Raw genomic sequence first — 27,406 nt, forward strand, 5'->3', positions numbered from 1 at the left:
TGGTCAACCGATCGTGACTAAGGGGGCCTTTTAAATGCACGATGGCACGGTCGAAAGATTAGTCGAAGGGACAAAGACGTTGTCTGCGCTAACAATGGTGTCTTTGTGACGCCATTGTGGATAGCAGCTACACGAATGGCATCGAGTAAAAGTATCTAATTGTTCTCGAGTCTGACGTATCACTTATATAGACACGTGGAACCAGCGCCAACGTTTGCAGCCGCATTTTCCTCAATTCTCTCGTATCTGTGGTCTCTCTGAAGGAGTTTTTGAGTAGCGGCAGAAGCTGAAATAAATTTCCGGAATACGAAAGAAACGCTTTACGACTCCAATAATGCCAACAAGTTTGCACCGCGCGATCACACACCTCCGCCGTACCTGTCAGTTTAACGCCAGGGCCATAAATCGCGAGTGTTCCCAAACAGCGCGGTGATCTATAAACCGTCCCGAAATACGCACGTGAAACGTTTTCCTCTTCTGATCCCGTGATCGATTTGCGCGTGCACGCGGAGGCCGGCCGGCCGGCCGGCTTTACGAGTTGCGCTAAACTTAGGCCGCATTGACACGCGCGATTATTTACGCACCGTATACCGGAGATCGCGGGGGAAACAACGTGCACCGGGGTATATGCCGTGTCGCGGTCGGCCCGTGTCAGCGACCCCGACGACGGTGTTTCTCATCACCGGGGTGTTTCCGATCGATCACGCGGCGGGATTGATAACTCTCCCCATTTGTCGGCAATCTTTCCGCCGACTCCTATTTATTCATAGAGATCCGTATTTATTCATCTCGAATGCATATTGATCAACGATCGTGCAACGTTTATGAACGTAGCTCAATCTACGAAACAACGATTGGCGACGGACAGTGAGGAGTACCGAAGGATGAAGCTTACCAAAAGATCGTCGCTGATGGCGTGTCTGTTCGAAATATGAAACAAACGTATCCGCGAGCACGGAAGTGTGGTCATCGCCGATCAAGGTCGACCACGCTCTCGAAATACACCGATGAATCGCGGATGATCCGAAATGGAAGACTCCCGGTTCTTCGCAGTTCGTATTTTTGTAAAAGCCGCGGCCAGAAACAACGAGTTTCCGCGAAGCGGAATCAAAGATCGAGGACCCGAGGAAAACTCATTCTGATTGTATCTACTGCTTTACGTCGCGTTCCTCTCTCGCTATTTCGAGATTTACTCTCGGGAGACGAATGCTCGTCGGCCTCCGCGGAAGATGCATGGGATCTTCGTTGCAATTATTTTGTAGAACAAAGGATATTTATTCTTGCACTTTTAACATTAATAATTTAATTCTTAAAAGTACTATACAATTTTATTATGTAGATATTGTTCCGTAAAAAAATAATCTATTAACTGATGTTCTCCGATAATGTTTTGTAGCTGCTGTTTTCCGAAACTCTCTTTTCTCAGACATATCACAGCGACAGACCGTTCAGCAGCTATAAAAAAATCACCGAGAATAAAAAACACAGATTAGGGTGTTCCGTAGCTATAAAAAAATTCTTATGAGGCGATTCACGATTAAAGTTTAATATAATTATGGTGTATGTATTGTGGTATTCGAACGTCCGCTGATTTTCAAACAGATGCGTGAAAGAGTTCAAAAGATATCGTATAAAGATGTCTGACAGATTAGGACGGCCATTAGACGTTTTTACGATTACGACGATTTTCATATGTTTGCGCAGTCTGGGAATTCGGATACACCACAGGTCTGCGATCATGTTGCGCGTTGCGGACATATTAAATTATACGCACATAAATTATTCACATATTCGTAACCGCCTACGACACGAAATTCGCATAGCGGCACATTCGGACAATAGCACCTGCCATTATACCGAACGTATAATGGGAGTTTTATGAAAAACTCCATAGAAGAGACGCGCGGCGGATCTCGCCTGCATCTCTCTATCTAACGGTTGATATGCAGGCGCGATGAGGTCATCCGGCGAGTCCGTCAGATGATATCACGCCGATCTCGACGGCGGCGCGGCAACGGGTTGTTTACTCGTACAAGGGACCGCCACGGAGATGAAAATGCCGTTTGGCCAAGGTAATAAATTTATCAAACGTCAGATGATATCTCATTGTACTTGCAACATATAGGATAGAGTATGTGGCCGCGTTACCACGTCTATGCGAAGAAATACGGTGGATAAAGTCAGCGCTTCGCTCATTATTTGGTCTTCTATCCTGAATGAAAAGAGTTCTACCTTATAATTTGTAAACACAAATTACATATCCTTACATATAATTCCGCAGAAGAGTATATATTACAGAATAAGTACATTCTTCACGTCGTAATTTAGTATTTGTCGAGTGCTCGAGCTCGGAGACGTGTTTGAGTTTTATTTAAACGGAGTCTCAAGAACTTGGGATTCATTCTTGATAATGTAATAGAATTTTTCTTTCCAAGAGGGGGAAGTGCAAACAAGATATGACTTCCGCTGACATCATCGTCACCTGTAATCTGTCATTGAGCTGCGTGTTTAATTGGAAAAAAGCTTTGGAAAAACTGGATCTCCCCCATCTAGGGAAGCCGGACCCCGCGGCCCGAAGTGAAAGTCGTTTTGAACGCAGCCACCACCGGACTCGTATAGCGACTTCGCTATACTCGCGCGCACAATACCACTCTACTCGCTCCGGTACTCTCATCGCGGCTCCAGCATAAAACTCGGTTGTTTAGTAGCACTCCGGCTCCGGGCGACTGTCGTCTGCCATTGACGCGCGCCGCTCTTTACCCGCTCGGCTCGGCCCAGCTCGGCCTCATCTCAGCGGACATTATCGCGAATCCAAAGGTCTCACAGTCGCGGTTCCTTTGCGAATTCAAAGTCTCACAGCCAGTTCCTTCGCGAGAATCTGTGCCGCGTGATTATCTCACATCAGATCACTCGTCCCTGCGGCACCTCCGTTGCGTAAGTACGACTCCATTTGTGGTAATTACCGAGATTCGCGCCCGACGAGTCGCCATGACGAGCTGTTAAAGCGACACGAGCTCTCGCGGCGACAATTAGGCGACGATTATACGTTACGAATGCTCTACTTCGTTCAAGGACCCTGACATCATCGCGTTCAAGAATCGAGAGATTAAACGATTTAACAAAAATTGTATTCTCTCGATTCGCTCTTATGCTTAGACAAGCTAAGATATACTTCCGGGCTCGCGAAATATTTTCGCCAACTCCAGCATCGCGCAGCTCTATCGAGCGGCAACCGTGCCTCGATTTCGGTAATAATGCCGCCGCGATCCGGCCGAGCAAATAGCGATCGTTCGAGTGATGCGTGTATTGTGCATGCGGTACTCGGAGAAAATGAACGAGCGCCACTAATTAACGATTCGTCAATATTTGATCAGCTTGCTGCGCATATCGGCGATACGCCGTGGCTCTTCATTATTCTATAGTAAATCGAAACCGTATATAATACCGCTCGTATTGTTCCGCTAAACATCTGCGTTCGCTAACCGTACACATGCCTCCAGCAGACCGCAGTTCTTTTCGCCAAAGTTGATTTATGCGTCCGATCGCGTTGCTCGAAATATCTAATTACTTATGAAGCAAATTTGTCTGCTCGCGGGGATCTCTCTTAATTTATGAGGCGTGAAAAAGACTTTCTAACCTTCTCTTAAAATTTCAAGAGCAAAGATAAAAATAAAGAAAATTACGAATATGTTCGATCGATTTCAAAATTTGTTTCATTCGAGGATCCGATTCGACGTTCGAATATCAAAGGGTTCGAAGTTTTCGTCTAAGAATCGCGCTATAGCGCGATAAGAGAAGCGAATAGCACACAGAGTTTAGATGTTGCGTATGATAATTACATGTCAGTAGACGATACAACTTTGCAGATTGAAAGTGATTGGAATTAATTCTCGCGATCACTGACCTACGATATTACCACGGACGAGCGTTTCCGTCGTCGCACATGCTCGTCGATGGACTCGCTCAATTTATAGCGACGCCTCGGTAATACACCAGGGTATCGACGTGTTGCAGACCGTATTAAAAATTGCTACGCTTCGTCGCCCGCCGTTGATAATTATTGCACAGAAGGGTTTTCACCGGGAAGTCGATCGATGAATATTCACGCGGTACATCAGACGTCACGGTGGATGGAGTCTGCAAATGGATACATTTGATTTAGAGGGAACTGACTGAATTTTATTGAAATTTTAACTAAACGCGTTAAAGACGAATAATCGAACGATTTCTCAAATGTGATTACCGTTTTATAGATTGTCGCGATGAAGAATATAAGTTCTGAAATAAATGGAGAGAGGCTTGTTGGCGAATCGTGTTGAAAGGACATATCGCTCTTGAACTTTATCTGAACTTTATGTTTCGATTCAACTTGCAGACAAACGCTTACCTGATATTCGCATGCATTTAATTACAGTTTAATCCATTCGACAGCCCGTTTAAATCCTATTCAATTTCGAGTGAATCCTAATTCAATTCCAAATCTTATTCCAATTTAATCCCAATTTTTTGGTTACGCACATCTAATCCAATCAAACTCTCGTTCAGTTTGACTTTAAATCATCCTTAATCTATATAAGCGCGCGTGATGTCGATCTAATTACTAACTGGAGTTTCACATCCGCCGCGGTTTGTCGTCGAGCAATTGAAAAGGTGACACGATAACCCAGATCGCGAGGCCGATATCGATACACTTTCATAATCGCGGAATCTTCGCGGTTACCAGGACCGAAACGATTTTACTAATTCCCGTTCGAGTGCCTGGCGCAATGCCAGCGGAAATCTGTTTGTACATACACACAAAGAAAGAAAGAAAGAGAGGGGAAGAAAATGAGAGAGGAAAATCCCGATCGAACGACGGATCGAGAGACCGAATCAATACGGATTCCATGTGCAGGAGAAAATGATCCTACGTCAAAGAATGAGAAACGTAAATCGACCACGATGGCATGAGGAATCGCGGAATTGTGTAACGCGCGTGCTTGGCACGCGCGCGTCTCCTTCTTACCCTCGCGAGAACAAAATGATTCCGAAGATCGCAGACTGCGAACCGCGCCAGATAAATATTGTCTCGCGAATATGATTTATACGTCGCGATCTAACTTACGCTTGCTGACTTACGAGATCTCCGCGGCGGTTATTACCGTCATTACATAGCAGCACGCTGTAATTATACACGAGGCTCGAGATCAGGCGCGCGCGGCTGAGAAACGTACGGAGCGATGATAGGTGATGATTATATCGACGTTGATTATACCGATCCGCAACGGCCGTCGAACGTACATGCGACTTCGAGAAAACGGCTCCAGGTCATTGAACAATATGTCTCCCGACATTGTTCGCCAGCTGTTAGACGCGCATAAATACTACTGGCGGCGTAACGCCGTGGAAACCGTTGCGGCGGTACGTTACGCCGCATAAAACGATGTTTAACGACCGTTACGCCGCAAACGAACCTCAAAGATCGCTTGATTCATGCACGCTCCGTGTACATTAGACGAAGTCGAGCGGAGGAAACTTGCGGCTATAGCTATCTTATAAGATACGGCGGGGGCGATAACGCGAATTTTCCTATCGACGACTCGGAATCGTATTGACTACAGGAATGTTCACTTGTAAAATATTACGCTTAACGTACCGTTGTTCTAACGCTGCAAACTTAATTATCTTTTTGAAGTTTTATATCTTTAAAATCTTAAAATGTTATTCACAAGTAAAGGAAGAGCGGGCTAATTAAGAGCCAAGCGCGGTAAACAGTGCGCAAATTATTACGTCTAATTAAGTGTTATTTATTTTGTACGTTTTGATTCAAATTTCGGACCGTCCTAGGCAATTAACAATCGGTTCAATCGTGCATGCGTCTGTCCGTGATCTTCAGCAACACTCAATCATCACACAAGCGTAATAAGTCTCCCTCCGGATCCAGTCGTAAAGGGAGAATTTATTCGGTTCTAGCTGCACGATTGAATCGATTTGCTAAGGACGGTCCGAAATTTGGACTGAAATGTACAAAATAAATAGCACTTAATTAGACGTAATAATTTGCGCACTGTTTACCGCGCTCAGCTCTTAATTAGCCCGCGCCTCCTTTATTTGTGGATATTTAATTACAGAGTTATTTTTCAATTCTTATAAAAATAATTCTTAAAAATAATTCTTAAAAATATTATATCCTACGTTTTTTGAATAATCAGGTGAAAAGCGTTTCTCCTCAAACGAGTCGATTGCATACGGTTAAGCAAAGCGAGAAACTGAATATAACCAGCGCAGACAGGTAGCATCGAAAGTTATCGTCACGTTTGACGATGCAGATCTCGCGGCTCTTCCTGCACCTGTCGGCCGATCAATCGCCGTTAGAAATTAACTCGGGATAACGTCGCCGGTCAATCCGCTCGCGAATGACTCGCTTTCCCATCCCGCTTTTTCTCCCGAAGGGGATAAAAAAGCCGATTGCGTTTTTCATCGCGCCGCGCATCGCGTCACGGCAGCATTTTCGACCTACTTCCTCGTAACGGGCATCTGGTTCCACTGGAAAGTCTTTAAATTAGATAAACAAATCAGAGAAACGTGATAGAAATCAAATAAGATCATTACAGTCAGCTGAAAGATAATTTTATCTCAACATCGACCGTTCTTCGGTTCAATACGTCTCGTTGTTACCTCGTGCGCGTAATAGGCGGCAAAATATCACCTTAACATTGAAAATGACTCTAGAAATCTGGATAAAAATATCTCGGACAGATGTGATCTTTCACTGGGTGACTTTCGTATCCCCGACTTCTTTTTTTCACGATCGTCGTCTGGTCGAGCGAGAAGAAAATAAGGAAACACGTTCGGCGAAAAAGAGATGATGTATTTTTAGTAGCTCATTTAAATTGCACAACACTCCTCTCCGGAGACCTGTCAGCCTCGCTGTTGTTTATAATTCGCTAGTTTCCGCGCTCGTGAACACAATCTCGCGGTGCGCGGATTTAAAAATAGGTTTTGCCGTCCAGGATTTACATTTAGTTAAATGTATAAAAATCAACAGACGTAAGATCTTAAATCCTAGCCCAACTGAAATGAGAAATGTTCATCGTCTCGCTAACGAGTCCAAGTTCTCCGAAAACGCGAGCGCCAATCTCTCGAGAGTCTGGAATGAATGGACCCGTGGATTTGCCGAGGGTCCAAGGACCTCGGCGGCGAACTAGGTGCCGAGAGACTTAAAGCGAAGCTGAGACAGAGCCCAAGACGAGAGGATCTGTTCGCGAAATCGCAAAGAGGGACGGGGGGGAGAGCGAGAGAAGGAGCGCGCGCGAAGGCGCTCGATGCCAGCGGGCTACGCCCGCCGGCGAGGAGTGCAAAGTGCTAAGTTCCTCGTGGCTCGCAAGGCAAGCAAGGGTGTGGAGCCCGTTATTAATGCGGGCCTAGGTCACGGGCGGCAGAATGTCTCCTCTGGCTGCGGTATAGCTGCGGGCTGGTTAGTTCGTAAGAAGGCCAGTGGCCGCGCTCTCTCGCGCTTCACTATAAATAATCGCGTGCGCGGGTATGTCCAAGTATAGCCTGTTGGGAGTGTGCCAGCCTCAGCGAGGAGGCCTCAGCTATTTTTGCGGGCTGTGTCGCGCTGCTTACCAGCGCGCGCGCTACAACGCGCGACGGACAATCCGATCGGGACTGCCGATCCGGAGATGGTCGCCCGCTCTGATGGACCATCCTTGATAGATATCGCGGTTTCCCTTTGACCTTCGACCTGTTCCTTCTTCTCTTCCTCCACCTCCTCCACGGTCCGATATTCCCTCTTCTCTCGGCCCGAGATCTCTCTCTCGCGGTGATGACCTTGAGCGGCTCCGCGCGCTGTCAGGTCGCGATTACGCCAATGAATGCCGGGTGCCCCCGCGGATTACGTGATCCAAGGGAACAACAGGAGGATCGTATAGAAGGGGAATTGCCGGTTTTGGCAAAGTTAGATTCACGTGCCGGTTTCACGGTCAGCCGAGAAACGAGGACTCCTCGCGGGACTCGATTAATATGCGGATGACTCGCGCCGCATGGTTTTGCGCGTTACCGGATGCACACACACCGGGTGTGCGCGGGTATTTTTATACCGGCTCTCGAATGCATGTTGCATTGTGAGAGAATTGAGCGATGGACGGATGCGTCTTGAATAGCAGGCGATACGCGCCGATAAGACTGTGTAGACATTGACAATAGCCTGATAGTTGATCGACATTAGAGATGCGCGTTCGATAACGAGTTATCAATCGATACCAGCGTTTCACTCGGGAAAGAAAAGAAATGAAACTTGCAAGTAAACAGGAAAATCAAGAACTCGAGCTATTCTGTCTCTCAATATAGCAACATTTATATTATCATAATCTTATACATTATGTGTCCAGAGAACGTTGTGATGTTTTGAAATCGTCCAAAAATCATTTTAACCCTCAAAAGACTCCGTGCTTTTTGGCACCTTAAAAGTACTCCGTCGGGTCCTTTTTGCCTTTCGACTTATAAATAATATTAAATATTATTCAAAAAATTCCGCAAAATTTATGGATATTCTTTGAACTTTCCTCTTTTAAGCTGTAATGTTGGTTTCTAAAAATTTTTTTTCTTTAATAGTTTTTTTTTAGTTATTAGCATAAAGAAATTGAAAAAAGTAATTTTTTTTTAAATTCATAATAAATATAAAAAATGAGTTTCAGGCTCAAAAAAATATAAAAAAAGATATTCAGGATCGTATTTTTCGGGTGGACGAAAACGACCCGACGGAGTCCTTTGAGGGTTAAAATGCCTTATATGGAATTATCAGAAGACATCTTAAAAATATATCTTGCGTTATCTCACGTCTTATTCTTAAAATATATTATAAAATGATTTATAACATTTTTGGGATATTATTTTAAGGTGTCTTTAGACGTGTGTAATTTCGGTTGTTAATATAATTTTCTAAGAATTGAGTTTGGAATTTTCAACGCGAGTATCTAAATTAAACATTGACGAAGCGTTAAGAGAATGTATAATTAACAAGAAGGTTGCGCTGAAAGTTGTTCTGAAATGCTAATTTTCCTAAAACTATCCAAAATCTCAAGAACCCTGAAAATCGCGATATCGAGAATTAATAGGATTTTATGTTCGGGATCTCAAATTTTATTTCCAAATTCCTAATCTCACGAATAATAATTAGCAGAGAAATAATCAATACATATAATGTCTACATCCGACTCTGGTTTAAATGCTAAACACTCAATATACCCTTTCTGAAACGCATCTACGCCGAATGCAACGCGACGCGCTGTCACGTCGTCGCTTCAAATCTCCCGCTTTCGCTCCGAGTGCTCCGACCTATACTCCACTCGTCATAACTCCTTCCAGCGTCGCGTGCAACGGTGCACTGTGCAGTTGTCCGAGCGACGTACAGTCAAAATCGCGTATCGCGTCCGTCCCCGCCGCAGCCGCGTCAAGCAGGGACCCCGCGATCCCTTGTTTACATCCGTTTGAACGGAAACGAGACTTGGCACGGGTCCCGCTCGAGGATCCCGGAATCTGGACAAGTTTTACCGGGCGCAGGATCGGACCGTCGGCGCAATCGCGTTATCGGCGTTAAAGGGCGCTGCCACGCTCCGCCACGGGCTGGTCAGCGTAGACGTTCGCGTCCACGTATATATCCGTCACAAGTGCGACCTTCGTGTGCGTGAGGATCGTGCGACGTCTGAGAAAGTGAGAAGCGGGCTCTCAATTTTCCCATCCGCATTACGGAAGGCGGCACGGGGTACGTGGATCCGCGGTGACACCGCGCGGCGACGCGTCATTGAAGTAAGTCCCCAAAACGGAGTTCCGTCGGCCGGGCGGCGACGGCGGCCGGACCGGTCGACGGGATCGGATCGACCCCGCCGCCGTCGCCGCTGATTTGGCACGCGACTTGTTAATGAAAATCGATCCCGAATTATCTGGGTCAGGGGGCATCAGCCGCGACCGGACGCTCGCCGAATTTAAACGCGGCGGACGTCGCCGCGATCGGATCAGTCGATCGCGGTCGTACGGCCGGCGTCACGCGCCTCCGCCCGATAACGCCTTTGTGATAAAGGAAGTCGGTCGGCGAAGACACCTCCTCGCGAAGACGGGCGCGGTCCCCTCCGTGTTGACGGCCTTTTGTACCCGCGCGCCCCCCTCCCCCGCTCCGACGGGCAACGCGCCCTTTGAATAATTGATCTGGACCGGCCGACGGGCGCCGCGATTAATTAACCCGAGACGTCGATAACGCGCGAGAAACGTCACCGGAAACGTCGTCTTCGCGACTCACGCGCGATTGCGTTGTCTTAGACTAATCTAGAGTGTAGCGATTATCGTAACCAATTGATTCTAGTTGAAATGATATCTCTGCGAGAGTAGTGCGTTATACCGGGCGTAGCCTAGAGCGTTGCAAAATGTCGAGGAAACACTCGGTTGTTGATCAAACACCATGGGACGATTTACAGACCTCTTCGACGACCAAGACAACTACCATGACGACGGCGGCCAAGCTGTACGGCAAGGATCTGAGCGAGTATGACGACATTGACGTGGATCAACTGCTGGCGGAGCTTACGCCGGAGGAACTTAACATATTGGCCAAGGAGGTGGATCCTGATGTAAGTGTATTTCCTAAAAATAAATAGGTCTGTCAGTTTTATCGAGATGCTGAATCTACGTTGTGTTTACACAGGACAGCTTTATGCCGCCTTCGCAACGTTGCAGCTATGAATGCGACAAGAGCCCCACAGGGCCGCTGAATCGCAAGAAACTCATTGAGCACATCAACAAGCAAGCTTTAGAGACACCTGATATTCCAGAATTGAAACCATATGTACCTGGTGTAGTTAGGGGCAAGAAAGTGAGTACTGTAATAGTCTACAAATTAAAAGGGCCATGGTACAGTCACCGCCAATGATTCCTTTCCTGAGGTATTCTTATGTTCCCCCCTTATCCCAGGAAAGGAATCATTGGCGGCGACTGAACATAAAAAGAACCTAAGCAGTAAGTAAATAAACCAAGATAGCAAAAAGCTGTCTTAAGTTTTTGAGAATATTTGATTGTGCTTGGTCAATTTACTAAACTGCTTAAATTTTTCTACGTGCCATGGCCCATGGCCATAATACCAGTCTGATAGAGTCTGAAATCTGAGGTTATAGTTGGAAAAGAAATATACAAAAGCAGAAGTCATTGTGTGTGTGTGTGTGTTTGATTGAATAAAACTAGTAAAATAAATTTTGCGATCCAGATTTATATGCGATCCATTAATATCATTCATTTCAGTGGGTACCTCCGCCGCAAGACAACACGAAAGAGAAGGAGGCAGATGAACAGATCGCGATAGATCTCGGGGATGAGTATGAACAGGCGCTTTCGGCGGCCACCCAAGAAGAAATCATTGATCTTGCTGGTAAGAAGATTGATCGCCCTTCTGAAAGCCCGTTATATCGGAGAGATAAATAATTGAGACTATCTCTTCCTTCCAGCTATTCTTGGATTCCATTCTATGATGAATCAAGATCAGTATCACGCGTCTCTACTGAATTCTGGACAGCCAGTCGGACTCGGCTGGGACGGGGTGACAAAGGCTAGTCAACCAAAAGTTTATCCGATGGAACCGCCTAATGACACAGACGTTGACGCTACCATTAAACAAGTGCGGGACGATGACTCGTCTCTAACTGATTTAAATTGGAACAATATTAAAGTGAGTCGATTATACTTTTGCGAAGGGAACGACGCGTTTCATGCTAAACTGACACTGTTGTCTCGTTACAGAATATTTCGGACGAAAAGTTCATCCAGTTGTTTGAAGGTTTGGAAATGAATACACATCTCGAGTCGCTAAGTTTAACTAACGTTGGACTCAATGACAAGACCGCACAACGGCTGGCCGATGCCGTGGAGAAGAATTCGACACTCAAAGTACTCAAGTATGTACAGAAAAATGACATATTATTGTGTACAAAATTCACACGTTGATAATTTCTCATTATTTTAATTTAAAAATGTCTTTATTCTTCAGCGTGGAGACAAATTTCATAAGCCCGCCTGTGATAGTAAGGCTCATCAGGTCCCTTCTTAAGACAAAGTCTATCGAAGAATTCCGATGTTCGAATCAGGTAAGTTGTTATGTAAAATCATGTGCACGAACATTTTATGCGAGAGTAGCGACAACGAAATCTATCGAGGTATTCGCGTTATTTTTCAGAGGTCACAAGTATTGGGTAACAAGATTGAGATGGAAATCACACAATTGGTAGAACAAAACCCGACGTTGCTACGACTCGGGTTGCATCTCGAGTTCAATGATGCTAGACATCGCGTAGCTGCACATCTGCAACGCAACATCGATAGGAGTAAGTACATAAAGGGTATCGCAACGCCGATATGATTAATAATACTTATTATAGCTCAGGTAGTCCATAAAACGCGAAAGATGAATGAAATATCATCTTTCTAGAAATGAAAAGGTGTTTTAAATTATTATTTGATAGAACATAATTAGCATTAATTCACATATTTGCGTAGCCCATTACAAATAGTCACTATATATAAATTCTAATGATGTGAATCATGGAAGAAACATTTTGACAAGGATATTATTACGGAAATAGGCGCGTATGTGTCTTAGAAGGTTAAAATAATTGATGTTCTACACTTGGGCGTCAAGTGCGACGCTCCATTCACGGGTCAGCGCTCAATAATCTCGAGCAGGTGTCGTAAATTACGTTGGCAGTGCAATGAGGCGTTTCACAAACACGTTACGTAGATACCATTGTCTCTACTACGATGATAATTGTGCTATTAATTTTCCGTTTAGATGGGAGCAATTGTATGGGGGACTATGGAGACCACGTGACGAAATGCTTCTAACCTTTCCGAATCTGCTTCGTAGTCTCACGTAGCGCTTTACTATAGCACATTTCATCATTCATCCATTCGTCCCGCTATATTCATTTATTATTTTTCTAGTTAGTGACATATAGAGGTAATTATGAGACCCCCGACTCGTTCCTGTGCGACTAAATATGAAATTTTCTATTTTCTGGCGCAGTGTTTTTCAAATCTTTTTGAAAACTGCTTAAAATCAACTTTAAAATACGCAAAAGATTTATGAAATGATATTATAAGAATGACTATGTCTTAAACATTTTATTTTTACTTGAAAAACGCTGTTTCTCCTCAAATAACATAACTACCTCTCACGTCATGTTTTGAATCCTGTCTTTACACACCATCTGGTTTCTTTTACTACTCTCCTATATATCTATTTTATATCTCGTCTGCTCTTATTAAAGATACAGATAAAAAAAGATGTTTATAAGCAGTGCAACTATCAGACGGTGATCTGCCTGTTTTCAATTTTCAGCGAGACACAAAGAAGCGACGATTAGGGTAGTTTAATTTGGTACGGATCTATTGACCAATTTTCATCTTTAACTAAACGGTTTGTAAACTCGATCGGACTCGCGCTTGATCGACGTTAAACGACACAGTCTTTTTATGATCTTGATCTTATTTAACAAGAAGCTTTTGCTTAAGTTGCGCTGTTAAATTTACTACGCTCTCGCTTGTCGCCAAATACGGCATTGTAAAGTACAATTAACAAACGGTATCCGCATTTTCTTGTCGCATTAAAATCAGTTCAGTTTCCGAAATATTGCAATCTAATCATCGTAAATTCTACGTTCAAATCTGCCAAAACCATGTCCTCCCTTTCTCTCCCTTTATAGCATGCATCATTACAGAGATCTATTTCGCAGAGTCCGATATATATATATGCTCTTTTTTTTATTATAAAACTCCGAAATCCTTTATAACTTATAGAAATTATAAGAGCTATGAAATCCTTATTCTATTCTTCATTGTTCTGTTGAGTTTTTATCGAAAATTTGGTCTCACAATTCGATTTAGATTATCATTGATTTTAATCGATTCATTTATCTGGCCAGTCTGTCGTGTGGAACCCACGGAACGAGCTAAGCTTGTAGCGATCGCTGGTGGTCCTGCAACCTTCACCGTTCTACCCGCAGATGACTTAAAAAATAGAACATAGCGCTGTTGCAGCGCAGTGAGTAGTTTTCTTGTCAAAAGTGAGAACTCGTCTTTCCCCACGACTTGATAACTTGTTTCTAATATTTTCGATTGACCCTTTGCACTCGTAGTCTTTACCATAACGTTAATGTTTTAATATAATCTTAACGTTAAGAGATCTTACGGAATGCTATCTCCCGAAGAACCTCGATTCTCCGACAGACATAACATCATTTCATGTACAATAGATTTACTTTTTTTAATGAGTGCAAAGGAATGCATTAACTTGACGAGATCGAGTACTCTTAATTATCATGACGACCCCGAATGTGTCCTGTCGATTGAGCTTGTTAGAAGGGGAGAATTTGTAATTTTGCATTTTCATGTGCATTATGATCTAAGATTCCTCTCGCGAAAGAAATGTCACGCGTAACAATAATTACCTTTCGAATCTGTCTAATCGCTGAGCGAACACGACTTGTTCCCTATATTTCTGAAACAAGATCACACGATTGAACGGCTAAGCACACATACCTAATTAACATCCCGCACGATTTTATTTTACATTGTCGGCATCATTTCTCCTTGCTCTCCGTCTTTCGCATCCCGTTCGACTTTTTGTTTTTAAGTTCGACTTTCTTCTAACATTTCAATATACTATCACAGTACATACGTATGGATGACGTGGTCTAGTTTTTATGATTCAAACCCGTATCTTGGCGAGATTGCATTTTGCAGGCAGAACCGATGGTCCCCCCTTATTCTGTAATATACGCCAGTCCCCTCGTTTATTTATTCGATGCATATGTAGGTGTTCGTCGGCGCGCTCACGTCCCCTTAGCAAACGGTGTCGATTTCGCGATATCGTGTTACAGCGGTCCACCTCGACTTGCAAGACTGATGAAAACGCGTATGTCCGAGCCTCGATATTTTGAACGGCGCACATTTTCCGTCTTTAAAGAATTCCCATACATCGAGCCTGTATCTCTGATTTGTTATAGTTAGCCGTTTAAAAATTAATTACGGGTAATTGACACTCGTGATGATCGGAATCTTATCTTGCCGGTCGAGTGCCGCGAGATCTCTCTCATAGGCGACTCTGCGAATCCAAGCTGGCGATATATGTTTTAATTTTAACTCACGACACATATTCTTTCCCAACAGTACGGAAAGATCTAACGCTGCGGCTACAGTTCCGATTCTTTAACATGAACCACAGGAAACCTGCCTTGATTCAATGAAAGGTAGCTACCCGCGCTGTGTGGTAGACCGTCAGCCGAATGAGCCGCATCCTTTCCCCTCGCGGGGAAGGCTTAACCAACGCCAACGCTATCTCTTACAGCTTCACTAACACGGCTTCACTTGTTGGACAAATCGCGCCGCGAGAAAAGCATATATAGGGTTGCTCAAACGCGGTCGCGAACGGAACACTCGTCCGGGTCGCGTTCGTGGGACAAAGCGAACAGAGCGCGGCGGTTTCGTATTTCCATTCGTTTCAATTCCAATTCCGTTCCCGAGGTGAACACTCGGAGATGGATTCGGCCTTATTTTGAGAAGTCACGCGATCACCGATATAAACGCAAATAGCAATGTCTCATTTCGTTTCTTTCCAAAATGAAATCAATAACGGATATCGTTGCCGAATCGAATGTTAACTTTCGCTCGCCGAACTGCGACATAAGTTGCGTGACTTCCTCGAGCATCGTACACAGTTCGATTTACGCGCAGCATCATTATTATTAGCTGCACCTGTCCCGACAGGCGGTGCAATGAGGTTTAGACGCGTCCTATCAAACCCAATGAAGTCGTGACGCGTTAATTTCCACAGGAGCCGGGAGCTCCTAGGAGCTTTGTTCGCCTCGCGTGACGCCTTGTCGGCATTAACACGTCAGTTGGAAGACAGCTTTAACACACGCCGACGTCGGTGCAACCGAAACTGACTGACGTCTTATAACCGCGAGTGAATCGCGCCCGAGCTCTATTCCGCGCGAGTATTTTTTTGCACGCGAGTACCGTTCAATTATGCACGCTCATCCCATACAGAGAGTCCGACTAACGAGTCTAATCGAGCGCTCGCTGCGAAAGGGATGAATAATTCTCTTTCTTTCGTTTCGAAGTAATTGGCATAAAAAAATTAGCGTCGGCATCTACGTGAATGCCGGACAAACTATTTTGGGGTCCTTTGAATTTTTCTAAAATCTCGCAGGTTCTCCGTGCAATTTCTCGAATGCAGCTATTCTTTTATCCACGTTTAGAATCCCGAGATTCGCAAGTTCTGAGATACCGAAATACCCGCGAGATTGATCGTCCTTAATTTGCGGACTCGTCGGGAGTTCTTTTCTGTTTCACAAACCTCTCTTGCCGGATTTTTTTTTTCTTCCAGCGAGTCTGGCTTTTAAAATTTTACTAGCTCCATGCGAGCTCGACTTGCGCGCGAATTATCGGGTTTTGCTCCGCGAGATTTTATGAGGTGCTAATGCAGATCGGCGCCGGGTGTCATAACGATGACAAAACGCCGGTCGCGCGGTAGCGTTATTTTTAAAATGCAAATCGCAGAAGCTGCGAGAGAGAAAACAATCCACTCTTTTATCGGGGGAGGGGGAGGGGAGGATTAACGAGGCGAGCCGCGTTAATGAGCCCGCGAAACGTTCGCGCACCCGGCGCGAAATTGCTAATATTTATCCGCGGATTGCGCGGTCTTTTAAAATAATATTCGGCTTCCCGCGTGAACCATGAAATGTTAATTGTCAATGGGAACGGGTTACGTTACGCGCGCGGGATTTATATGGTGACGGAAAAGATCTCGCTCGTAAATCGCGCCCGAAACTAGAATAAACTGTAAATAACGGCGCGCGGCTATTACACGCCAAGCTTTATGGGTTTTACGGGCTTTTAATTAAGGCAGTGGTCGCTTTACGTTGTTTCCTGCCATTTTACGCGGTAAAAAAAAAAAAAAGGGAAAACGCACATTTGTCCGGTATCATAATCAATATCGCTTTTATTTTGCGCTTGAATCCGAATGACTTTCCGATCGCCCCGTGCAGCTCCGCGCGGATTTTATCGGATCTGAGGATTTAACTGCGCGGGACCAATTACAATAATTTTTGCGATTTTATTCAAATTGCTCGCCCGTTTATCGACCAATTAGAAATTTGCGAATAACAGAATGTCCGCGGATATCCGTGTTATATTCGCGGCGTCATATGTGCGATTCGTCTCGCTATCTCACTTGGGAACAAAGTATATTAACGTTAGCGATAATGAGCGCTTTGACTCTTTTAACGCTTCTCTGAAAGATCTTTTCTCGCAGCGCGTCTCTAATTCGCCAGTTTCCGATCGCCTGCAATTTTTCTCTACATCGCGGCATAGACTGAAAATATATTATATTTCTCCTGAGAGTGAAGTCTGAGGAGAACTTTGTGTGTAATTGGATTAATGTTTTTCGCATCTCTCTGATAATTAACAACAACGCCGCGCCGCGTTGTGTCTTTGCCGGTTTCACACAAGAGACTTTTTTTTTCTCTCCACTAACCAGAGTCATAAAATTTACGACTCGCTATCGAGCTGCTCTTCGGCATTTTCGCGCGATTCCCGTCGCCGTTACGTTCGCAAATGCATATTAAATCTTTAGACGCCACAGGTCCTTTGTATGTCACACGCCTGTGAAGGCACGGCGTGCAAAAAAATTTAGTGGAACGCAATCGGGACGAGCGCGTTTTACGTCCTCGCCGTCGATAAATTACGGGGCTTTTAAAATTTCCGCTCGATGCCGCTAGACACGCGAGAATAATTACGAACTGGCGGATTACCAGCCACGAAAACGATCCGTGGCGGACAAAAGGGGAAAATCGCGGAAATTTTCTGCGCGCGCGAGATTTTTTTTCTCGGAATATGCTCGGATTGCACGTTGCGTCGGTCGAGGACTCTTAACGTCGATGCGCAAGAGCAGCTCGCGAGACTGATGCATATTGCATGCATTTCGAGGCATGCCATGTCGCTCGACCGAAATGCGAAATACGAGAGGTAGGTACACAGAAAAATAGAGGAAAGATACGCGATACTCTCAATCGAATTATCATCACCGCCAGTGTTACGTGCGATAAATTGAAGCGTGTCGCGCGATTGTGCGTACACTTTATTCGTGACGAGTAGACAATAAAAGTTCTCTCCCATTATAAGATACAATATAGAGCCCTCGAAGAAAAGTTTACGCACTCGAGTCGAGTTTCTGATTTGATAACGGTGAAAAATGGTGAAATTGGCGCTCGTTTTAATCGCGAGTGGCGTAAAAAGGGAATTGCGATTGCACAGAGAGCGATGGAATATATCCGCCGCCTCGCCCGAAACAATTTGGCGAAGCGCCGGCGCGCGGGAGCGAGGGACAATTAAAAAGCGACGCGCGTTCAGTGATCCGCGAGGGTGTTTCACGTTTCCGCCGTGTTATCCCCGCCATGCGGCGGGATTACTATTTTACGGCGCGGATTACGGCCGGGCGTTTCGGAGTGGTACGTCCGTCCCTTCAATCAAGTAATGTACCCTTCGCCGAGGCCAACGATAGCCGATCGATCGGCACGTCATCGCGTGCGCTGCCTATTCGCGGATCAACTCTGAAAATCAGTTTTACGAATATCGCGTCTTTTCGGAAAAACGGACACGCGAGGATAAGCCCGCAGGATGATGCCCGCGTAAGAAATTTAGCGCAGTAACAATTTCGGTAAATATAAAGAGAAAGAGAGAAATTGGTGAAGATAATTATATAAATCCAAATAGCGCGTTTTCTTTCCCTCTTAAACATCCGTACGGAATTGGAAATTGTCGAAAAGGATTGAGAGATCGCGCCTCTCGGATGCAACGCAGGTCGAGCGGCACGTTCGTGTCTGTTTTCTTGCGTATTCTTTACCGGCATGCATTTCGGAACAATAGAATACCTTTTCTCTTTTTTTTTCTTAGTTGCTAAACGCATATGATGACAGTGTTTCGGGTGTCTGTTGCAGTACGGCAGTCCCGGCTCGGGGTGGCAACATCTTAACGCGAAGTGGCGTTCGCCTAGGTATTATTTGTACATATATACATATACACACACATACATATATATATGTAATACGCACCATATATATTATCTTATATAAATATCATACACTTCCTTCGCGCATCGACCGATGTCACTGCCGCCATGTCATCGCTTTAGAGGCTTAACCCACTTATCCTTGCGCGACTGCCAAGAAAATTGTTGCCTCTGTGCGAGGAAATGCGAACAAAAGTGGGACGGCGATGGCGAGATGAGAAACTGCATGCTTATGTTACTTGACTCCCCTATTCGCTGTATGTATACGACAATATATGACGACGCCTGTAGCATCAAATTTGAGAGCTTCCGGGGGATTCCGACCCTCGATCCTCGAATTTGCGCCAAATTAATCGTTCCTAAAGGAAAATGTATTGCGAGTATTCACGGATGCAAATAAAAGGAAATGTAGTATAAATGACAAAGTCAAGAGAAGAATCGTGAGATTGACCCTTCGAATTACAGCTGACTCGGATCAACATACACGTTCGACGATAACAGTCGACGATAACACAGTTGCGTTATAACGTTCTCGACGATCGTTCCCACTTACGACGCGATCGAGCACCGAGCGTCTCGCAAGATGACCGTATACGGTGTGCCGACTCCGGGAATGAAATTTACATAGGATCGACGGCCAGACAACAACATTGGCCGTTGACGTAGAGACGCCGCGCTTGGCAATCGTCGAGATCGGAATGCCGCAGTGTACCGCCGACTACTGTCGCTTAATCGCATTTCTCCGTTTCTCGTTTGCTCGCCGTTACCTCGTCCCTTCGCCTCCGCCGCCAGTTTTACATCCCCTCGCGACGCTGTACATATTCGCCATCCGTGTTGCATGAGTATTGTCCATGGAGCACATATACATATATGTATATATATATATATTTGTGCGATATACATTGTACTTCTCTCTCTCTCTCTCTTTCTCTCTTATGCGCGCACTGCGGTGGCTCGATTACATTGCGACGCGCGACGCACGATTCCCGAAATTGGACGGCGGGACAATTCCGGGACGATGGTCGCGTGACGATCCTGAATTAATTGCTGCCCCGAATGGGCGCATACGCGGAAGTAGCGCGAACTTGTTACGAAGCCTCCAATTTCTCCCGATGCCAAACCGCCGAAGAAATAAATAATTGGCATACGTTATTGCATCTGCATGCATAAATCGTGACTTTTGGTTTTTGAAATTTGCAAATTGTAGTATTCGGCTTCGGTTTTGACGGTAGAACTTTTCTTTTTTTGTGTATAGAAAACTAACGGAATTTCAAGCTGACATTATTCAGTGTTAAATATATTTCGATAATTAAAGTTTAATTCGTAATAAGAAAAAATCTGAATTGATGTAAAACAGTTTATTATTAAAATTAATGTGAAATTTTTTTTCTCAAGCGTCAAAATTATAGAAAGCACGTTGACAATAAGTTTATCGTGGACTGAAGCATGGTTTTTCCTATATAAGTATCGAAACTAATTCCCCACTCCTAATTCCGTGTTTAATTCGTTGCCCCGTATTCATTGCCTCTGTGCCCCAACTCTACCGCGATAACGACCGAAATATCTTCCGAGCGCGGTAAAACGCCCGAAGAATATTTTTCGCGAGGCGCCCGGCCCACCCCCGTTTATCGGCGTGCGTGCCGATCTCGCCGCGATCGCGGTGCAATGATTAAGCGCATGCAAGAGCTTGTATCGCGCGCGAGGGCTGCATGTTACTCGATATTATGGCACGCTTACAGGCACCGTGACTTTTTCCAAGCTTCACCGTCCCGATTGGCCGCTGTTTTGTAGCTCGGGCTATACCCGGAATCGTTCTTGCCGCAGGTAAACGTAGGCTGCAATCCAGAAATCTTGCCTGCCGTCCTCGAAAACGCGGTTCGATCTCGGTGTCGAACATGCGATGGGTTAATTTCGCATTGTATTAAAAATGTTCTTAACAGTGCGCTTAAGAGAGTTATTAATAGACGGACGTTATATGGCGAAGTTGAGATGTCACGGCGGATGGATGTACGTCGTGTAATTTTTACTTATTCCACACACCACGTTCTTGATATATTTTATTTAGGAATGCATTACCGATTAACCTTTTGCTAGTATCTTTTTATATTGGAATCCTATACCTAATTTACATGTTTGCATCCCCAAGACGTAGGCACTGACGTAGCACAAACTGTGTATCATAGCAAAGTATAGTTAACATCGATCTCTATCTATATACTTGTGTATTAAATTGATAGAATATTTATCTAATAGAATATTGTGTCTAATGCGTTAACGACATGTGTTAACCAGTAGTAATATTATACACATGATTAGCACGAATTGATTCTACTTTAATATAGTAATTGACAAGTTAATACTCCGTAAAAGCATGAAGAATCGTACCTTTACTGATAATCAAGTGGACTAATTTGTTGCGATTAAACGAAAGGAAAACCCCCCCCCCAATGATCGGACAGTGTGGTACAGCGAGAGATACGCGAGAATACATAAGAAATACATTGAAAATATTATTCGTGAAATAAAAAATATTTAGCGTGAAAATTAAAAACGCTCAGCTTAATATTGTTATTAAAATCCGTAGCGGGATTACAGAATTTTTCAATTTAAATCGTTGTGTCGCAGGACGTTGGTTGTTCATTTTTCTTTCGGGAAGATACCGAATTTTCCGGAGCACAGTTTCAAAAACATTTGACCCCTAAAAAAATACATATATACGTGTGTATCGGCATTACGAAACGCAGAGAAACGTGGGAAACAAGAGAATCGACCAAAAGAGTTGGTTGTACGCAACTCTGCCGGAAAAATAATGGAAGCTTCAATTACCGAGTAGATTGCCTAGAATTTCTATCGCCGGCCGCTATTCTTCCATTTCACCCTTTCTTTCTTTCCGCCCCCTTTGTTTTTTTTTGTTTTTTTTCCCCCGTTATTTTAGTATCTGTCTGTCAATTTTACAAAACAAACTAGCGCGCGATTCGTCATACACGCGCCCCGAGCGAATTGCGGATTTTTCGATACGCATTCATCCAAACGCATGAATTCGCACCTACGCCATAAGCGTGTATACTGAAACCAAATACTTTTTCATTCTTCCCGTCAGGATCTGTGTATCACGCGGTTTAATTAGTGCTTGGAAATTTCAGTCTCGTTTATCGTATTCGGATGCGTTGGTCAATAACGTGATACAGGATGTTCCAAACGTACGTATCTCAGAATCGATACAAATCGTGATTATACGTCTCTCTATTCGGCTATATAGTTGTGTAACATATTTTCACAATTAAATTCAAGTCAATTTTTGGAATGTTTCTGGAACGAATATTTTCTTAGGGAAGATTTCCACGTGCAACGACAATAACTGTTAAAAATTACCGATGGAATTGCACGGCGATGCGTCGAGTTCGTAGAATTCCCATCACGAGACAGAAACGCGACTTCTATCTCGAGGCTTTCGTCGGCTTTACTTATCTCGGGTACATCCCGCGAGTGGATTTCTTCAGGAACGAAAGCTCGCCGAAATCGCAGCCGCGCGCGCGCGCGCGCGTGCAACTGCAGTGGTAATGATAAAGCGGATTCAGTCGCGAGTTCGGAAGTGCAGGGAGAGACACGAAGACAAGGAGCGAGCGCGGGAGAGAAAAGCCTCGTTTTACGGTGCATTAAATTCTGACGAAGTGGCTCGTCCTATATACCGGCGTGAGAGAAGGAGAGGACGATTCGAATTATCCTGGAACAGATAAACAGACCGCCGACGAAGTAGGGGCGGAGGAAACATTTGGGGGTGGGGGAAATAGGAAAGGGTAAACAAGACGGAGCGACATTTCTAAGGAGGTCGCAGCGATGTTTCGCGTCCGAGTGGAGAGCACGAGAAGAGAGTGGGACGGGCAAGAGAAACAGTAAGAAAGTATGATGGAAGTACTTTAGGATTTTCGAGGAGGGAAGATGAAATCTAGGGACGCGTCATTCGAGCGTGAAAACCTCGATGGCGGCTGTCCCGGGAGTTCCGCGAGGGAGTGTTCTCCGTTCACCTTTTTACGCGTCCCATAAAGAAGCTGTCATTACCGGGGTCGCCTGTTCTTTTTTTTCCCCGACAATAGTTTAACCGCTCGTGACGGTATCCCTCGTTCGATCGCGATTGCCGGGATTTATTTGTCGCAATTATTAAGCGATCTTTCGTCCGAGTCGCTTCCTTTCTCCCAACGAAGAGGAAAATATGCAGTTTTGCGTAATTTTCCGAAGTTGTAACCTCCTTATCATTTATGCAAAAGTCAGACGCGCAACTGTTTAGAAAAGTCAGTGTCAAAGAAGATAGACTTTTCAAAAATCGAATTCGTGTCTTCCCTGAAAAATTCGGCGTATTGAAAGTCGACGGGTCCGACGGCTAAACTGATTAGCGCCAACGTATTACAGGCGCTTATACGTGGGGCTATACGCGCGCCCGGCGAGACGCTACAGTAATAACGAATTACGCGAGCGATGTTCGTCCCTGTGCTTTCATCGCGCGGCGGAACTCCCGTTACAAGCCTCCGGGTCCGTATCCTCGCGCGCACGTACGCGCCGCGATAATTAATTCCCCATTAAACGCGGAGCGCGGTTGCACGGTAACTTAACACGCGCGCACCGTCGTGTACCGTCGCCGCCCGGCAAAAGCCGCCTGATGCTGGGTTATTAACGAGCCGGCGCGGCGCGGTGCGGCGTCGTGGACCGTATCTCGCCGTGAGTCACGTATCCGCCGCGCGATCTCTTATCGCTGCTCCGATAACGAATAACGCGCTCGAGGCCGGGACCGTCTCCCGTATCGCCGGTCACGTATCGCGTTATCTGTCACAAGTCACGCGCGTTGTTTTGTCACGGCTCGCGCGCCCAGCACGAGCTAAAAGCTCCGGACGAATCGACGAAACGATGAACTCACCGAGAGAAACGGCAAATGGATGTAGCGCGCGCGTACGCAGCCCTGCAATTTCAGATCTCCGAACTTTCCTTGGGCGCGAATCGTTTATCTCCGTATGGCAGACGCAGCCGTTTCCCTAATCGGCAAAAAAAATTACGGAACACGCCGCGCCAATAAATCTGATTTCTATCGAAGGTACTGCCCGCGCCGCCGCGCGACTTTGTTCGCGAGGGGGTGGAGATTTATCGGGCGCGGCGCACCTGTTTTTATCGGCACACACGGTCTTGAATAAAAATATCGCTATAAATACCAAGTTGCGACGAGGACGCGTAAGGTCCCGCTGGCGAGTGTACAGCGACGATGGGGAAAAGATCGCCGCTGCGAAGAACCGTCGAGAGGACTCGAAATCGCATCACTAAAACGATCGAGCAGCTAATAAACGCCCATATCACGTTGGCATAATTGCGCTTTTGCATTTGCATTGCAAAAGTGATCAACGTTACGCGAATGAACGATTTCCGTCTTTTCCGTCGCGTGGCTTTGAATTTAACGTCGGCGGGGAAATTCGTTGCCTTCACGGGCGTCAGCCACGAGATCGCTGATCACGCGTATATGTCGAGGCGCGACGTGCTATACGTCTTCGTGCGAATTAATGCGGCTAGCTCCCATGTATATAAATTTCTGACGCGTAAAGTGTTTTGTCGCCGCGATAACGGCTCGACGTAGTACGCGCGTTAATTACTTTTGCTTTACGACCTTGCGGCGCGAGACGGGCGAGGGAGAAAAAAAAGGGAAATCCGGGAAAAGTGGCGGCGTCGCGAATTACTCCCGTCTGAAGGATCATCGTGATGCAGATTGCCCGTGTCGCTTTACGTTTACTTTTTTCGAGAGCTTTAACAGCTACTGCCACGACGCTTCGCGACGTTTCAACACGTCTGCAGGGATTTACGTTGCGCCTTGGGACATCCTGTACAATTCTCGTCAAATATCGCGAGAGATCCTTTTTATATACTGTTAAACGCATTTATGTCGGAAATTGAGCTTCGCTTTTCGAGCACCGACATTGCGAGAAAGACAAATTATTTAACCGAAGACAAAGAAATGCGACACTCGAAACCGTCGAAGTCGGATAAAATTATCTCATCGTACGGTACACGTCTGTCCGATCATCTCTCGACGATCCGCGCGCTCGAGAATCCGCGAATCCAAAGAGCTCGGTCGATGACTTTGGAATTTAGATCGCGCGTCGCCTTCGGAAATCATTGATCCAAGCGTCCGCGGAGATGCGAGGATTCCGAGGTCGCGCGAACTCGTCGAGCTCCACTCGTCTCGAAGTCTCCCAAGCCGATCCTTGGGAAATCCTCACGTCGATCATCAAGCCCCTGGAACCACCTCCCACCGTAATGGCTCCCTCGAGCATGTTTCTTTCGGCAGATCGCCTGCGCCGCATGGGAAGAGCTTCCCGTAACTACACCATCGGCTGGGCCATGCACTGATGATGATCGCCACGACGATGGCGACGACGACTAGACGACGACGACGACGACGAAGATGACGACGACGATGATACGCCATGATAAAGCGCGCGCGTTCAAGCGCACCGCGCCGTAAAACGGCCTCCACGCGCGTACTCACACACGCATACACGCATATACGTCATTACACAACGCAGCGTCGAATCTTTGTACTCGTGGAACGCGCGAGATCCTCCGGATCCGTTCTAAAATCGCAATTAAATCGAAGAATTGAAATGATTCGAATATGAATACGCGGAGGAAAAGTCGGAAGCTTCGCGTGACAAATTGTATGTGGATGTCTCTCGTTTTTTTGTTGTTCTAAATAAATATATAAATAAATATATATACATACATTTATATAAATATATATTCCTGCATCACATACAGAGCTATATACCGCGCGAAAGGATACTCCAATGACGCGTCATGATGTAATAAATTTAGGCCGTCGAATGAACGTATTGATAATGTTAATTGATAAATATATATATATATACACGTTGCGACGTATATATAATTGTTAAGTCGTCGAGGATAAGTTTCACGGAGGGAATGATAAGGGAAGCAAACGTGAGAGGAGCCGAAGGGACAACCTTTTTGATATGATATACATGCCGTTCGCTTTAAACGGCCACTTTAACCGGATTATTTAAATATTTATACATGGAAAGGAGGAGTTCTTTAATTAATTCGACCAAACTTTCGGCCGAGTGTAACTGAGCGATCGGGATGCAAACTGTTCTGTGTTCTTCATTTCCTTTCTTTTTTTTCTGTTTGATCGCTGCAACCTAATAGACCGATTCGTAATTTCTTACGCGACAGAATAAGCGAATAGCTAAGTATGTCTATTAAAATGATTTTAATGCGTTTGTTGTGGCTGAGGTGAGTATCGGAAAATTTATAAATGTAAAGATTAGACGACAGAATTCTTCGGAAAAGAGTCAAGATAATCGAATGTAAAATAACAGGGCTCGATTCTGTTAGCTTTAATTTAAAGTTTCTATATTCTTTAATCATCTTCATATTGTTTCTTTTAAATGTTGTATTCGTCACAAGTAGCAAATGCTTTAAAATTGATTATTTAATTGCAAATGCACAAATTTCATTAGACAATAAATAAAGAACGATACCACCAACCCGATCGTTCCGCTCGGCACGCAATGTCACTGTAATATTCGCTAAGGTACTAACTCGTCGTTTAAATTAATAATTATTTTAGCATATACATGTATACAATCAATCTGTACATATTGTCTTCAATGTCGTTTCTAATCGATCGATGTGACCTACGTGTTGTAACGAGAGAGAATGGATTTATATAATATAAAGAGAAAGAGAGAGAGAAAGAGTGGCATAATTGTCTCTGTGTGCATGCGGGTGCGAATGAGAGGGAGAGAAAGGGGCGGGAATACGTGGATGAAGATAATTATGCGGAGAAGCCTTACTGATGTAAATCACCGCTGATTGTCACTCCGTCGTACGTACACGCTGTACGTATTCGGAATAACTGAGATCCACGAAGACACGCGCAGATCAAAAGTACTGTTGCGCCGTTGAACAGAATTGTAGAAAAAAAGATTTTATACTCTCTCACGCTACGAGGATATGAGATCTGAACTGTCGCGATTATACTCAGATTATAATTTTAATAACCCGAACTCTCTTCGCACTTTCGAAACGCGTGGCGACTTTTTTAGCTCCATCGATTCCAAGAATCTTTGAGTTCCCCCGATTCGACTCGGAGATTCTTTAATTCGTGTTCTACATTTTTCCGTAAAACGTGCAAAGTTCTTCTTGGTAAGCGTAGGTGAATATCGTGGTGGTGACAAGGGAGCAGAAAAAAAAAGATATCGATAACTCGAAAGAATAATGTAATTTGGTTTGCTCGCGGCCTTCCGGCGATCTTTTTATTGT

General features: G+C 44.9%; 1 protein-coding gene and 1 long non-coding RNA gene across 9 annotated transcripts in view; one reads left to right on the forward strand and one right to left on the reverse strand.

Moving 5' to 3' along the window:
* LOC112457841 overlaps positions 1–2,710 on the reverse strand; it is a 9,911-nt gene extending 7,201 nt beyond the window's left edge. Inside the window, exon 1 of the long non-coding RNA XR_003041158.1 lies at positions 2,483–2,710. This is a non-coding gene — a long non-coding RNA (uncharacterized LOC112457841). The remainder of the gene's footprint in view (positions 1–2,482) is intronic.
* Positions 1–25,845, forward strand: part of LOC112457838 (tropomodulin) — a 44,550-nt gene extending 18,705 nt beyond the window's left edge. For 2 of the 8 annotated variants that reach the window (XM_025021122.1, XM_025021125.1), the window contains exons 2-11: positions 10,452–10,604; positions 10,679–10,846; positions 11,269–11,395; positions 11,472–11,692; positions 11,764–11,918; positions 12,011–12,107; positions 12,197–12,344; positions 15,187–15,266; positions 19,017–19,072; positions 25,410–25,446. In XM_025021122.1, coding sequence (XP_024876890.1) covers positions 10,452–10,604; positions 10,679–10,846; positions 11,269–11,395; positions 11,472–11,692; positions 11,764–11,918; positions 12,011–12,107; positions 12,197–12,344; positions 15,187–15,263 — 1,146 coding nt within the window. In that variant the 3' untranslated portion in view covers positions 15,264–15,266; positions 19,017–19,072; positions 25,410–25,446. The other 6 variants (XM_025021127.1, XM_025021126.1, XM_025021124.1 and 3 more) reach the window with 6 other exon arrangements.
* Positions 25,846–27,406: the final 1,561 nt, after the last annotated feature.

This window comes from Temnothorax curvispinosus, unplaced genomic scaffold, assembly GCF_003070985.1.
Source record: "Temnothorax curvispinosus isolate PA1 unplaced genomic scaffold, ASM307098v1 QBEX01008353.1, whole genome shotgun sequence".
Taxonomy (NCBI): Eukaryota; Metazoa; Arthropoda; class Insecta; order Hymenoptera; family Formicidae; genus Temnothorax; species Temnothorax curvispinosus.